This window comes from Cavenderia fasciculata, assembly GCF_000203815.1.
Source record: "Cavenderia fasciculata unplaced genomic scaffold Scf_Dfasci-F-a-25c12.r2-5, whole genome shotgun sequence".
In the NCBI taxonomy this organism is placed as follows: Eukaryota; Evosea; class Eumycetozoa; order Acytosteliales; family Cavenderiaceae; genus Cavenderia; species Cavenderia fasciculata.
The window spans coordinates 1717427-1732660 of NW_004457729.1; the positions used below are offsets into that span (position 1 = coordinate 1717427).

At 33.7% G+C, this 15234-nt stretch overlaps 7 protein-coding genes across 7 annotated transcripts; 1 reads left to right on the top strand and 6 right to left on the bottom strand.

The window, feature by feature from the left end:
• Nucleotides 1–650: 650 nt before the first annotated feature.
• Nucleotides 651–3395, bottom strand: DFA_01002 (pleckstrin domain-containing protein; the record flags this gene model as incomplete). Its single annotated transcript, XM_004358920.1, has 3 exons — nt 651–1913; nt 1985–2142; nt 2519–3395. 3 exons carry the CDS (start codon nt 3393–3395, stop codon nt 651–653), a joined length of 2298 nt encoding a protein of 765 aa, XP_004358977.1.
• Nucleotides 3396–6763: 3368 nt separating this feature from the next.
• On the bottom strand, nt 6764–7523 carry DFA_01003 (UPF0139 membrane protein; the record flags this gene model as incomplete). Its single annotated transcript, XM_004358921.1, has 3 exons — nt 6764–6825; nt 7132–7267; nt 7383–7523. The coding sequence occupies 3 exons, from the start codon at nt 7521–7523 to the stop codon at nt 6764–6766; spliced, it is 339 nt and encodes a 112-aa protein (XP_004358978.1).
• Nucleotides 7524–7735: 212 nt separating this feature from the next.
• On the bottom strand, nt 7736–8056 carry DFA_01004 (uncharacterized protein; the record flags this gene model as incomplete). The annotated part of the gene is made up of 1 exon (XM_004358922.1): nt 7736–8056. One exon carries the CDS (start codon nt 8054–8056, stop codon nt 7736–7738), a length of 321 nt encoding a protein of 106 aa, XP_004358979.1.
• A 539-nt stretch (nt 8057–8595) lies between these two features.
• Nucleotides 8596–9428, bottom strand: DFA_01005 (uncharacterized protein; the record flags this gene model as incomplete). Its single annotated transcript, XM_004358923.1, has 2 exons — nt 8596–9086; nt 9191–9428. The coding sequence occupies 2 exons, from the start codon at nt 9426–9428 to the stop codon at nt 8596–8598; spliced, it is 729 nt and encodes a 242-aa protein (XP_004358980.1).
• Nucleotides 9429–10274: 846 nt separating this feature from the next.
• Nucleotides 10275–11844, top strand: DFA_01006 (uncharacterized protein; the record flags this gene model as incomplete). The annotated part of the gene is made up of 4 exons (XM_004358924.1): nt 10275–10568; nt 10650–10739; nt 10802–11453; nt 11525–11844. 4 exons carry the CDS (start codon nt 10275–10277, stop codon nt 11842–11844), a joined length of 1356 nt encoding a protein of 451 aa, XP_004358981.1.
• Nucleotides 11845–11987: 143 nt separating this feature from the next.
• On the bottom strand, nt 11988–13827 carry DFA_01007 (DUF647 family protein; the record flags this gene model as incomplete). The annotated part of the gene is made up of 4 exons (XM_004358925.1): nt 11988–12516; nt 12584–12700; nt 12782–13200; nt 13288–13827. The coding sequence occupies 4 exons, from the start codon at nt 13825–13827 to the stop codon at nt 11988–11990; spliced, it is 1605 nt and encodes a 534-aa protein (XP_004358982.1).
• Nucleotides 13828–14124: 297 nt separating this feature from the next.
• On the bottom strand, nt 14125–15168 carry DFA_01008 (high mobility group box-containing protein; the record flags this gene model as incomplete). Its single annotated transcript, XM_004358926.1, has 1 exon — nt 14125–15168. One exon carries the CDS (start codon nt 15166–15168, stop codon nt 14125–14127), a length of 1044 nt encoding a protein of 347 aa, XP_004358983.1.
• Nucleotides 15169–15234: the final 66 nt, after the last annotated feature.

Below are 15234 nucleotides of genomic sequence, written 5' to 3' on the forward strand. Positions count from 1 at the left end.
CACAACAAACAAACAAACAAACACCCCACAAACTACAACATAACATATGGCAACAATTATTATATCGTAATCAACATATAAAAAGCCGCCACCATCTCTAATACTTTTGGTTAGTGTTTTAACCAAGGAATATAATACAGCTCGTAATATATCGATTTAAATAATAAATTTATTTTACAACCATTTTACAAGTGCTCAAAAATCGTGTCAACCTATTAATTTCTACATTGAACTTGGGTGTGTCCCAGATGAACAGCTAGTTTTTCTCACCTCGCAACCCAAAGGCCAATCGTGAACAAACGACCCAAATAATGTTTGAGACCTATGACACTTTGGGTTGTGATCTCACAGACTACATCGAAAGAAAGTTGATGAAAAGTGCTATACTATCGTAAGTGAGGTTGTTCGTGACTTCAAGGAAAATCATTATGTATACAAGCTCTAATTATGTTCTACATAGATATTTATTTATGTATTTCCAAAGATGAGAGAAAAAGATGTTGTATATAATTTTTGGAACAATAACAACAACAACAATAAAAGACTATTTTACATTTATCTAGAAATCCTATATTATATATATTATATATTATTTAATATTATTGTTATTTGTTGTTATTTGTTATTTGTTATTATTTGTTGTTGATTGATTAATTCGAGTAATATAATTTATGTTCGTATTTGTTTCGTATATATTTTTCTCTTTCTTCCATGCTGTCGGTTGGAGATAGTTTCTTGATGTCTGCAGGACGTTTTCCCTCCCATATTGCGTTTGCCTTGTCGTTGCCCATTCCCTCAAAGAACTCGATTGTATCTTGCTCCCAAATATCCATGGTCACTGAACGTACCTTTGAAATGTGTACACCCATATTACGGTGTACACCCGAACAGTTGATACAAATGAAAACACCAATATTGATAGACGACCAAATAGCATTGGGTGCACCACAATCGGCACATACTCTATTGCAATCGATTGCTATTAGACGGTTGAGTGATTCTTTGGATTTGTCCAACTTTGATTGGATTTCATCTTCGACGTCGTCACCCTTGAGTTTGGAGCCATGGCTGCTGCTGTCTTTACCACCACCCATCTCGTATTGGAGATAAGATTCCATTGCCAAAGACTGAGCTGCTTGGATAGCGGTAATCCAACCAAGCATCATCGAACCATTCTGACAACTAAAGTTGATAGTCTTGTTGGTGCTGACCACTTGAAAGGTGTATTTGTCGTTGGTCGATTTGGTGACCTTCGCCGAACAGAATATGATGTTGAGTGACTTTCTAATATCCTTTTTCAACTCTGCATCTTGTGATTTGTAGATGGCCAGATTGGCATCACTGAGCACAACCCAACGGTTCTTCCACTTGGACAATAGCTTACCTCCACCTTGCACACCCAAGAATCCCTTCTTTGCGCCGTTGAAATCGAGTGGATCGTCGGGTGAAGAGAGTGGTGGCGAGGAAGGTGCGCTATCCTTTTTAGTGGTATCCTTTGGTTTGGTAACCACTGCCTTTCCAGTGGTATCGTCTTTGGTCGATGATGGGACATCCTTGGAGGAGGTGACGGGTGCTGTGACTGTGACGGTTGGGATATTAGGTACAGCAGCTGCCTTGCCAGTAATAGGTGGTGTCGACAAATGCATAGTTTGTCTCTTTTTGGGGATTCGAAGTGTTTGAGTGGTAGTAAGAGAGCGAAGGAAAAAGATGGAACCACGAATCGAAACGATCCATGAAAAGTATTCAAATTCCTCGTTTTGAGCTGTACACAAATATCTAGTCACTTTAACTGAACGTTCAATCTCTCCACATTGTTGTTGTACAAATGCATTTAATTGGAAACAATTATCTTTTATCTCTCTTTCTCTTACTGATCCCTTATTTAATGATATTATTTCAATTTCTTGTAAATCCTAAATTAAAAAAAAAAAAAACATTTAATATATAAATATATATAATATTATATATATATATAGATATTTACATTTGGTGAACCATAAACATATATACATCCTTCTCTTAGCGAACAATAACAGTAATTCCAACTTTCAGGACTTGTTGATAATGATGCATAGTTGGTATCGGTTTTTAAGATATATAGGAAACCTCTCTTTTCTGGTGATTCCATCGATCCTCCTTCACCTATTTTACATAAAAAATATATGTAAGTAAAACAATAAATAAATAGAATAATAATATTTTAACAAAATTAAAAAATGTATCATCATAGTTGTTTGTTTGTTTGTTTGTTGTTTGTTGAAATTGAATTATTATTATTATAATTATTTTTTTTTGTTGATTATTTATCGTAGCTACCAAGAAGATAGATTATAAACACAGATAAAATAATTGATAATTATTATTATTATTATAGATAATAATAAAAAAACAAATCTGTTGTTTTCCAAACACACAACCAACCAACCATAATAATTATTTTTGATGTTTTCTGGAATCACGTGATTCCAATTATAATTATATTTTGTTGTTTCATTTTCATTTTCATTTTCAAACATACCTTCATCTGATGATTGTACAACTAAAGCCTTATTTGTAACAGTGATTGCGCTTTTAAGATTTCTTCTGGCATTTAATAAATCATTTGATTTTAATAACATTGGTTGTGAAGAGTTTAGTAGGCAGACACTATCTCTTTTCGATTTCTCCTTTTCCTTTTCTCTTTCCTTTTCCTTTTCTTTTTCCTCTTTACGTTCCTTTTCTCTTTCCTTTTCCTCTTTTCTTTCTTTTTCCTTTTCCTCTTTTCTTTCTTTTTCTCGTTCCTTTTCTTTTTCCTTTTCTTTCTTTTTATCTTTGCTGCTGCTGCTGTTGCTTCCACTACTAGGGGTGAATGACGAGCCATCATCGCTGCCGTATGAATGTGAGAGTGGAGATGAGTTTCCACTGGTGCCGCTATCTTTATCTTTGCTGCTTGTAAAGGAGAGTAGGATCGATCGTCTCTTTGATTCGGAAGGAGACGACGCTAGAGAGGAGGGTTGTTTGGGTGGTGATGGAGGTGGTGAAACAAATGCCAAACTTGGATTGGCACGGAAAAGCTCGCCTGATAGCGAGAGTGGCGAGTTGCCAGTGGACCCACCACTCAAGGGCGGTGACAAACTCAAGTTTAGACTGTTTCTCTTGTTGATCTGTTGTTTGATTCCTTCTAGCAACTCGTTGTTGTTGAGTGGTGGAGGAGCCATGCTTGGTATATATTGGTGGTGTTGGTAAAAGTATTGGCTGTTGGGATGATTGTTTTGATAATTCCTACTAAGGGTGTGGGCGTTTGGTGTTGATGTAGTAAGTGATCGGTAACCGCTACTATGCTGTTGCTGCTGTGTCGGTGATTTTGGTGATAATGTCCGATCTGACGATGAAAATGATCTATGATGAATCTTCATTTTTTGGAAAAATATATAAAGTATTATTATTTATATAAATATATTAAATATATATTAAATATATGGGTAAATTAGGAGGAAGATGAGTTTAAAAGATGTATTGATTAGTACTCATATGGAAAATGTGATTTTGGAAAGTTGGAGTATTATTTGATTTGATTTGATTTAAAAATAATTGTTTCAATTTTGAAAAATGAATGATTGTTATTATTATTATTATTATTGTTGTTGGGATTTACTACGATATTTGTTGTTGTGTTGTGGGAGTGGTGAAATTTAAATTTGTTTGGAGATAAAGATTTACTCAACAAATAAAACAACCAATCAATCAATCAAATTAATCAATCAATTGGTGTATTTAATAAATATATTATAAATATAAATATATAAATAGATAAATAGATAGATAATTATTATTATTATATTAATGAAAATATAATAATATTATTAATGTGGATGAATGAATGAATGAATGAATGAACTTCTTCTTCTTCTTCTTCTTGTTGATTTACTTTCAAGAGAGGAAGGGAGGAAGGTAGATAATAACAACACAATGAAAAATGGTCAATAACAATATGAAGAGGAATAGAGAAATGATGAATGAATGAATAAATTGGATCAAATGGACAAAGAGATAATGAGGGACAAGTAAAGGAGGAAGAGGAGGAGAACGATAACACGATCGTGTTTTTGGTGGTGCAAAGAGGAAGGTGAGGGGGGTCGTTATTGTTGTAGTAGTTTTGGTTTAAACGAATTGGATCAAGTCTGTATTAATCATTAACCAACTTCAATCGAAATCGTAACCGTTGAAGTGATGAGTGTGTTGTTGATGGTGGTGGTGGTGGTGGTCGGGCTGACTGACTGAATGAAAGACTGACAAAAATCAAAAAAAAACAAAGAAAGAAAGAGAGAGTGTTGCAACAATGATGATCCTCTTTTAAAATATGTATTTAAATAGGTAAAATGTGTGATCAACACTTATTCGAGCAACTTGTTGTTGATTCTATATGATGTGATTAATTAAATAATAACAGAAGAAAAGAAAAAACAAGTCATAATAATTATATATATAATATAAATGTATATGTATATATATATATATATATGTGTGTGATGTGATGTTGATGTTGTTGAAGTTGCAACAACAACAACAACAAATATTAAAAAGGATATCTGTTTCCTTCTTTTCAAAGGAATAAAAATGTAAGGTAGTAAAATATGAATAGCAAGCAAACAAGCAAATTCATGAACCAAAGCTGGTTGTATCTGTATAGCTGTATCACCATAATGGTGGTAGTGGTCGGTCGGTTGGTTGGTTGGTTGATTGGCTGATTGGTGTGATGAAGTTAAGTTGTGTGTGTGGTCAATGCATTGTATGAATATTTGATTGAGTGTTGTTGTGCTTATTTCCAACTACACTCTCCTCCTATCGATGCATTTCCAACAACCACTTTGCCAATTATAGCCACCGAAAAACTTACCCACCTCTTTCTTACACAAAACACACACACAAATACAACAAGAAGTGTATATGTGTATATATTGTACATATTTAAACAAAAGATAGGTTGTTGTTGATCGATCAACAACTATAAATAACTGTGGGTATGATATATAAACAATTTAAACACAGTGGTTGTTGTTTGGATCAATCGATTGATCCAATAGATAGACAAATAGTGAAGAGATGACAATGGATTATTCCATAAACAAATGTTAATGGATAACAATTTTGTTGTAGATGTCAGTCATTGCCATTATCGATATGTCGCAATGAAGTAGTGTATCGTTGTTGTTGATGATTTGATAGAGATATGATAGGTTGGATTTTAAAGAAGAAATGATACATTCTACGTAGTCCGATAACATATCGTGCATGTTGTAAGATAGAAGAAATAACAAAAAAACAGCCCATAAACTTTTTAAAATGATCATTTTAATTGAGATGGATGGGGATGTTGGGATATTAATTACTATAGTTGATTCTTACCCTACTACTGCTACTCTGCTCTAGTCTCTAAACTCTTTTTTCTTTGTATTATTGTGCCACAATGATTATCGATCGATGGAGAGATATATAGTTGGTATGTATGTATGTATTACTATTATGATTGAATGGGAGGTATATATGGTTAGTTATTTGAAATTGATCATTATCTAAATAAATAGATAGGAGGAAGTCTTTGTGTATCTGTTGTTGTTGTTGTTGATGACAAAAACAAGGGCTCCTTGTTGTCTTGGCTTGAGGATGTGTAGGGAGTTTACTGTTTGGCTGGTTCTGTCGTTTTTGTTTGTGTGGTTTTTACACCTAGGTGTTCTCAATGTCGCCCCAATCCTGTCATCCCCCCCACACTACCACCAATTGAATTGAATTGAATCAACCCTTCTTTCCTCTATCCAATGAAACTACTCTCTTGTCGATTTTTGATCGGTGATCATTGTCAACATGTGCACAGAGTGAGGTGAGAGAGAAAGAGTTGTCAGCTGACACCTCAACCTCCAAAAAGGGGATACGGATGGGGGGTATGAATGTATGTAGGATGATGGGTGGTTGGTTCTTCTTTCTTCTTTCGATCGATCAATCTTTACTTACTAACTACAACTAATCTTGAATTCGAATTGGATCACTTTTTTTTTTAAAGTAATACTAATAATAATAATAATATTATATGTTGGTGATGATACAATCGTTGTTGTTTGTGATGATGATGATACTGAATATAGTGCTACACTGTTATTACTATTAATATTATTATTACAACTGCGCTTATAGTTTAGTTAGAATAACTTAACTATTTTTAAAAAAGTGGTGGAGGTGGTGATACAAAAGACGGACGACTTTACAGCTGTTGTGACAAGCTATGGTAACATAAATACGATTGATTGATCGTTTTAAAATTAATATTATTATCAACTTTTCAGATCGAGATTTACACCCTCCTCTCAGATTTTTATGATCGACAACCGACACTTGTCGAAAACCCCATTGTTTTTTTTAAAAGTGATACAACTATAAGAGTTTGAATTTGGGAGATAATAATTCTTTAAAACCCCCAACACGTATTATTATCCAATTACGACCGAAAGTTGAAGTGTTGTTTGTGTCTTCGTCAGAAAAGAGATGTTGATTTGAGTCAAAGTCAACAATCCTGTTGAATCGGGTAGTTGCTATGATGATCCAATATATTATATGTATTTAATAAACTCTTTAGTTGATGATGATGACGTGCACCCAAAGGTGTATCAATCCAACAATAAGAAATAAAATCATATTATTTTTGTTGTATCACATAACAGCATCTTGTTGAATTTGTATTACCCTGTTTGTTTGTTGAGGTTGTTTGTTGAGGTTGTTGTTGATAGAAATGTTAACAACTATCAGATTTGCCACCAATGACTGGAACCAATAATAATGGTATTTGATGACTGCCTATATTATTTAATTGGCTTTCCACCTTTTTTTTTTGTTTAATGAGTTTGAGGTGTTTATTATTTATGATTACCCCAACAGTATTATTATTATTTCATCTAGCCATTTACGACCAGATGTTGAAGTGTTGTTGCTGTTTGTGTCTTCATCAGAAAGAGAGAGAGAGAGATAAAATTTTACATATGGTGTGTTGATTGTTGACTCACTCGATAATATCAATATTATTCATATGTTGCTTGTCGAATCGAGTAGTTGCTATGATGATATATATTATTATAACTTAGAGAAATTGGTAGGAATTTGGACCAAGATATGCCATGAACAAGCCCATTACACTGAGAGTGACAGATGAAGTCATTGCTCTCAATCCACTATCTGCAGTTTTCATGTTTGCCAATGATGCACAGCAACATACTAATGATACCCAAACCAAAACTCTATACTATTAATAATGATGATTGATCTAGATTAGTATACTCTATCTATCATATGATTGTACTACTGAATATATATATATATATATATCTATCTATGTATCTATGTATCTATGTATCTACCTTTAAAAAGATACCCATAAAAGCTGAAAGGAAACAAAGAAGAGACCAAACATCCAAGTTTTGAGCTTCTCTTTCTTGTTGAGATAGTTGTGGATGCATCTCAAAGCCTGCTGTTGCTTGTCTTCTTGGATCTTTATTCATGATTTAGTATAGTATATGTAGTATGTAATTGGTTCGAACAAACAAATAAATAATAAAAAATTGACGATCATATGAACGTAGTCGCGATGTTCAGTTCATTTTTTTGTTTTAAAAAAATAATTATACAACAATAACAACAAACAAATACATACAAACTATAGACTCTAGATAGATAGATAATATAATGGTACAATGTAGATTACATTGGAAGTTTAATTGTTTATTGATTTATTATACCAAATGACAACCATACTCATAGTAACAACAGCAATGAAACCTACTATGAGGAAACCAAGTGACAAACATGCAAAGAGTCTAGCTTTGGAATTCTTTGATCGCACGTAAAAGAGTCCACACAACCAAAGGTATTGACAAAAGAAACCAAATATGAAAAAGAGTGTCATTTCAAATTGATCGCTACTCGATCTCCATCTCTTGTACTCTTCTTTTCTCTTTAATCCAGTTGCAAGGAATTCTGCTTGTTGTTGTACAGATAGATCGTAATTGTCTAGAGTCGAATTTGGTGCTACCATGGTTTTTTATAGTATATAGTATATATATCTTATTCCAAATAATTATTAAAGGTTGAATGGATGGATATGTAATTAAATAATAATAATAATATATATTCAATATGTAGAGTATCAATGAATGGTAGATATAATATAATATAAAGATAAAAAGAGTGGTGACTTTTGGTATGGTATGTATAATTTATTGAAATATACATTTCTTTCTTAAATAGGAATAATATCCGTTCCAGGGATGAACTTCCCATCCTTTTCACCACCCCCTAACCCACAAACCAAACCTTAAAAACCACAACCAGAAAAGAAAAGAAATTTCTTTTCTTATCACACCCTTTTTTTTTCATAATTATAATGGTTCCATCTTTTTTTTTTAAAGATGTTCATACTAATTATTTTAAAGATCTATCTATATAGATTGTAGAGGCAAAAAGAATATGATTATCAGAGACATACGACAGAGATAAATTTAATATTGAATGAAATGATTTTATTTTTTTAATTGTTTTTTTTTTTTATGGATATGTATAATTACTAATGTTGGTTTAGTTGTGGAATGTCAAAGATTCACCATTGACAGCACTGGAAGAACCAACAACGTTTCTTGGAACCAAGTGTTCACGATCACCGAAGCGGCTAAATGTGGATCCATTTTCAGTGTGGAAACGTTCAGAGGCAAGAACTTCGTTATGGTAACCAGAGTTGAGACCAGCACGGTGAGATTCACGGTAGAATTCACGTGGGGCACCAGAGTCAGAGTATGGGTCCTTGTTGAGGACACGAACGTTGGAACGATAGTCAGCATAGAGGGTGGAACGCTTCATGTGTTGATGGTTTCTCCAAGCACAAATACTGGAAATAATACCCACGAGGGCAAGAAGACCTCCAATGACTGCGGCAACAATGACACCAGCTAAAGCACTGCCATGGAGACCACTGTCATGTCTCTCAGTTGGGATTGGGGCCCAGTCAAATGCACCAAGATGACCTCTTGCAAAATCATCATATGATGTATCACTGTATGCTCCAGTTCCCTCTAAAATTAAAAAAAAAAGAAAAAAAAGAATGTGGTTAATTAAATGCAATGTAATAATAATTATTATTATTATTATTATCATCTAATTTGATTTGATTTCTTACTTAGATAAGTAGTACGACCAACTCCAGTACGAAGAATATTATTATTATAGATATTTGTATTTCTGGCAAAAAAATTGCTTTGTGCAGTCGATGACAAAGTACCCTTTCCATAGGCTGAATTCCATAGACCATAGGCTGAATTTTGTAATTGATTGGTTAATACACCGCTAGCGACGGTAGCACATGCTGCTACTACCACACCAACTGCCAACGTTTTATGGAAACGAGGTATAAACATATTTTTAAAAACTCTTAAAAATACTAACTACTAAAAGAGAAGAGGATGGTGAAAGAAGAAGAATACTAGAGTCTAGATTTTAAAAACAACAATATTGTGAGAGGAATAAATAATTAAAAATAAATAATTGTTTCAAACGAGTGTAGAGAGTATAAAGTTGGAAATGAAGTTGGAACACAAACAGACCTGGAAAAAGAGTGAGTGTGCCAAGTGGGGAAATGAATAGAGAAAATCGGTAAATGTGCGATCGTTGACATACCATATGGTATTTCAAAAGGAACAGTCATAGTCAAATATTGATTTACAAATTGTTGACTTCCAAATCAATGAATAGTCGGGAAATTGTATAATAGTAGTGAGAAAAAAAAATGTGTTGACACTCTCAAACACTCACACAAAAACACACACAGATAGCTGTGAACTGACTGACTGACGGACTGACTATAGATCTCTATTGTCATGGTCATCCCATTTGAGTTTGTGTGTGGGTGTTTGATTTTGACGTTTTCGAATCAACAAGTAAAGTAAAAAGAGTCAGAGTGGGTGTGTGAGTTGAGGGTTGTGGTAACAACTAGATATGAACATTGCTTTTCCAAATCTCTCACTTTTACGTTGTCAAAAATGATTGTGCTCACACTAGTGGAGATAATTACTTCGATCCGTATTGAACTTTAAACCAAACAACAAATTCCTCTACAAGTTTGTAAATTTTATTATTTTAATTTATTATATTTATTTATCTATCAATCTTTTTTTTTTTCTGTATTCCTTTTTTTAGTTTTAGTTTTTTTTTTATATCAACTACAACTAAATAACAATAATAATAATAGTTTTTTTTAATCGAAAATGAGAATACATCCAACAATATTGTTGGTGATTGCCCTCATGTCAGGAGGTGCATTTGCCAATTTCAGTTCCGATGATCAATCTTCTATTGTCAGTGGAATGAACACCCTAAGAACCAGAGTTTCACCAGCTTCCCAAGTACCAATCCAAAATTTAGTATGGAATAATGACTTGGCATCCAATGCTCTCGGTTTAGCTACCCTTTGTGGTAGTCAATACATGTCTGATGCTGGTGCATCTGGTGTCTATTCAGAATCAGTTCAAACTTTTGATTCTGATCCAAATGGTGAAATGGTAATAATATATTATAAAAAAATACAAATTAATATTTTATGATATTAATAATTTTTCTTTTTTCTTCTATTTACTTTCTAGCTTATTAATGCATTTTCAATTGGAAAGGAAGGTTACAATTATGATGATAACCTTTGTTATGATAATGTTGATTGTGCTGCCTACACCAACGTAAGTTTAGAATTTAATTAAAATGGTAAATAATTATTAACTTACAATTTTTTGTTATTTAGATGTTGTGGGAACAATCATCACAAGTTGGTTGTGCCAAGGTTGATTGTGGATCAAACACATCAGGTGGTAGTTTAAGATGGAGAGTTGTTTGTAACTGGAATCCAGCCGGTTCATTTGCTGGTGTCAAGCCATACACTGCCGTCAGCCACACCTCTGCCTCGCTTCTCAACACTGATCCAAACTATTCGACCTACACTGAATTTGATAGCAACTCTGGTGTCAACAGAATCTTGGACTTGACCAACCAAGATGATGCCGCCAAAGCCGCCAAGTCTGTCTCCAAGAAGACCAAGGCTGTCTCTAGCACAGATTTTGATTACCGTCAAAATGGAATTGTCCCAGTTCCAGTCGACTCTCGTGACTGTAGTGCTGCCTATGCCTTTGTTGCCGCTGCTATTGCCCAAACCCGTGTTGCCATGAAGCGTAATGTCCGTCCAACCGTCTCTGTTCAACAAATCATCGATTGTATGAACAACAACACTGCCACCATTGGAGGTGTCAGATCTGGTTGTGTCAATGGTAGCATCCATGATGCTCTCATCTACATTCGTGACTTTGGTCTTATGAAGGAATCCGATTACCCATACACTGGTGCCTCCTCCAACGGTGTTTGCAAGTATGATGCCAACAAACTCATCGTAAAGGGTGGTTGTATGTATCACATAAACAAAAAATAATAATCTCTAAAAAATAATAATATTAATATTTTCTTTTTTTTTTAGACATGGAATTCTCTGATACTGGAAAGCAAAACATTCTTAGCAAGGCTAGAAATGATGGTCCAGTTGGTGTTGCTGTCTATGCCGACATTAACCTCTATGACTATCGTTCGGGTGTTTACTATTGTGACAACTCTTTCGCTGCCAACACTACCAACCATGCTGTACTCCTCGTTGGTTACAACAAGGATCATGACTACTACATTGTCCGTAACGACTGGGGAACTCAATGGGGTGAAAACGGATTTGCACGCATTACAGCTGATCCAAACCATGATTGTGGTATCTCTAACAACTTGGCCGCTTCCATGAATACTAATTAAATTTGGAAATTCAAAAATCAATTTTGATTTTCAATAATTTAGATACATCTTATTTCTCTTTATATATATTTAAAAATAAAAGAATTTTAAAAATTAAAACTCTACCACTTGTATTATATTATTATTTTACATACTCTTTATTATTATTGTTGTTGTAATGATAATTTTACATCATTATATTCAAAAAGTATATGAGTTGGATTCCAATCATTATCAAGTAGTTGTTGTGTAAATGTTATAAATTCTGTGACCAATTCTTCTTGACCAACCATTGATGAATCAATGGAACCATTATAAACTAATTTTTGAATATGATAAAATGATTGTAATAATACCATATTTAAATTATCAACCAATTCCTTGTTGGCATTTGATTTGGATAAAATATCTCCAGCATTATCCAAAACATCTGGATTTGAATCTATAATGAGTACATGATATTCAATTGTCCCACCATTCTTTTCATTTGTTGTTGGTTTAATTACATATGAATACTTTCCATTTTGTTGGTGATTATTATTACTATTATTATTTTGTAATTGTGATGGAGTGATTCTATTATTTTGAATATATTCCATCACAGAATCAATTTCATCTTGTCCTTTAAAACATTGATCAATTGATGATCCAAAATGAATCTTTGGTGTATCAGTCGATGAAGAAAACATAAAACTTGATAATAATAATAAAAGTTGGTTAACAAATGATCATTTTATACTTTCCTTTTGGGTGTACATACTTTTCATTCTTGTTTACAATTTCAGGAGACAATATAATCTTTTCTCTTAACCAATGATCAATAATTATTTTTGATCTTTGTGAATTTAATGTCTTTAAACAAATAGATTTTAATGATCTGAAACAATAGATAATTAATTAGTTAATAATTAAAATTTATAAACATTTAACTTTTACTCTATTTACTCTATTTACTTACTTTACACTACAAGACATATGTAAAAGTGAAATGATAAATACAGCACATAAATTGGCGGTAGTAGTCATTGGAGACATTAATAGACCAATGGTTGTCCCGAGACCCATACCAGTGAGATAGGATGCCATACTCTGTGACTGATACTTGGCAGTGATATCACCAAGGTTCTCTTGAAGTGAAAATGATCGATTGAGGGAAGCTCTTGTAGCTCCGTATATTAACCCTGCCAACCCCTTTGATAGATTCGATACAGATGCCAATGGTAAAAAGTATCCAGGTACAAATGGAGTAAGCATCTCCAACATGACTCCTACATTGTGTAATATATCACCTCTAAATTTAAAACTCTTTAAATTATAGTCCAATGATGTACTATATTTACTTGCAAATAATACCAATGCTGATGCTCCCAAACCATCCTTTAAAAATTTGATAGAGTTTGTTTGTTTGTTAGTTAGTTTTGTAATTATAGCTTTGTTTGTGTACTCAAACATAATATTTCATACCTTTAATACCCAAGAGATGGCAGCTGCAAATGGTAAAGAAGTAGATAAACCTACACCGACACTTGTTAAAAGTGCATGTGTTGAGAGTACATAAGTTGTAGAACCAAGAGTATTCTGAAGAAACATCCATTTCATATATTGTGAGTAGTCATGTGTAACACTTTGAGGGTATCCCTTTGGAAGGAATAGTTTTTGAAACATCTTTGTCAACTTTTGTTGATTGTCTGTATCAATCACCAATGACGATGTATGTGTTGTATCATTATTGTTGACATGTTTGATATCATTCATCAGTACTGACGATCCCAACCCATAATGACTATATGTTTTCTTGATTACTCCACTATGTAATTCATTTATCTTGTTTAATGTTGGAGGACTTGTATTATTAGTCCCGTTAGTGCTACCACTACTATAACCATAGTATTGTTGTTTAGAAATTCGATCAAACGATGATGATAATGATGATGATCTTAACGTCGACGAAAATGATGATGTTACAAGTTTTCTTGAATGATTTGACTTTGACAAGAGATACATATTATATTGAATAAACTATATAAATGTATATCCCTCCCTCAAACAAGTTCATTAAATAAAAATCAAGACATCAATCAAGCCGATGATGAGTTGGTCGTGATCGATGGGTTTCAAAAAAATTAAATTAAACAAAAATATGCCATCTATCACCGACATGAGATAAGATGTAAAGTAGTAGTAGTAGTGGTGGTAGTAGTAGTAGTATTGTTTGTATATACATGTGTTGTTTGTGTGTGTGTTTTGGTTTATTTTATATATATATATGGTGTTGAGGTTGAAGGTTCTTCTTCTTCTTCTTTAAGAATTCCATCTCTTACCAGATCTTAATTTATGATCTCTATTCTTTTGATTTCCTCCTGCTTGATGTTTGAAACCTCTCTTCATCTCTGCGTAACCTTCATCTTCTTCATCATCATATACTCCATAATCAACCTCTTCACCTTCCTCTCCTTCTTCATCATCTTCGTCTTCGTCGTCATCTTCGTCGTCTTCATCTTCATCATCTTCATCGTCGTCTTCATCTTCATCATCATCATCCTCTTCATTGTACTTTCTATTTTGATTAGAGAGTGCCTTTACAGATGCAGACAATAGTGAAAGTTGACCAGAAGTGTCATTGACTTGATTCTTTTTGGTGGACAAGTGAGATGCTGGTTTGGGAGAGGTGGACAACTTGGCAGCAAGTTTCTTCTTACCCTTTTTGGTGAGTCGTTTACCTGGTTGATGGTCCTCGTCACTTTCTTGTGACTCTTTGTCTTGATGAGATGGTGTGTCCTCTGATCCACTGCCTCCACTATCATCATTCTTTTTGGCTGACTTTTTCTTGTCCTTTTTTTGTACTTTGTGATGAACCACCTTGGCATGGATCTTTTCATACTCTTCCATTTGGAGTTTGTATCGTTGTTTGTCTTCCTCTGCCTTGGTATAGTATGGACGCTTTTCACCTTCTTCCATTTCTTTCCATTTTTCGAGTAACCATCCATTGGCTCGCTTTGGATTCTCCTCTCTAAAGTACTGGAATGCTGGGATGGGAGCCGATGGCTTGGATCGCTTGACACCACTGACCAACCCATCTTGGATAATCGGTGCTACATGGTCGCCACCCTTGGACGACGACGACGATGAACCGTGATGATTTCCAGCATGTTGCTCATCTTGTTGTTTTCTTTTGATCTCTCTTTCATGCTCCTCTTGCTTTTGTTTCTTTTGCAATTTGATTTTCATCAACTGACGATTCACCTCGCTCACCTCATCATCAACTGTTAATTCTTTTTCTTCTGCTACTGCTGCTGTTGGTGCTGTTGTTGGTTGTTGTTGTTGTTTTTTAGATTTTGGTGCCATGATTGATTGATTGGTTGATTGATAGTATTATATATATATATTTAATTATTTACAAATAGATTGATT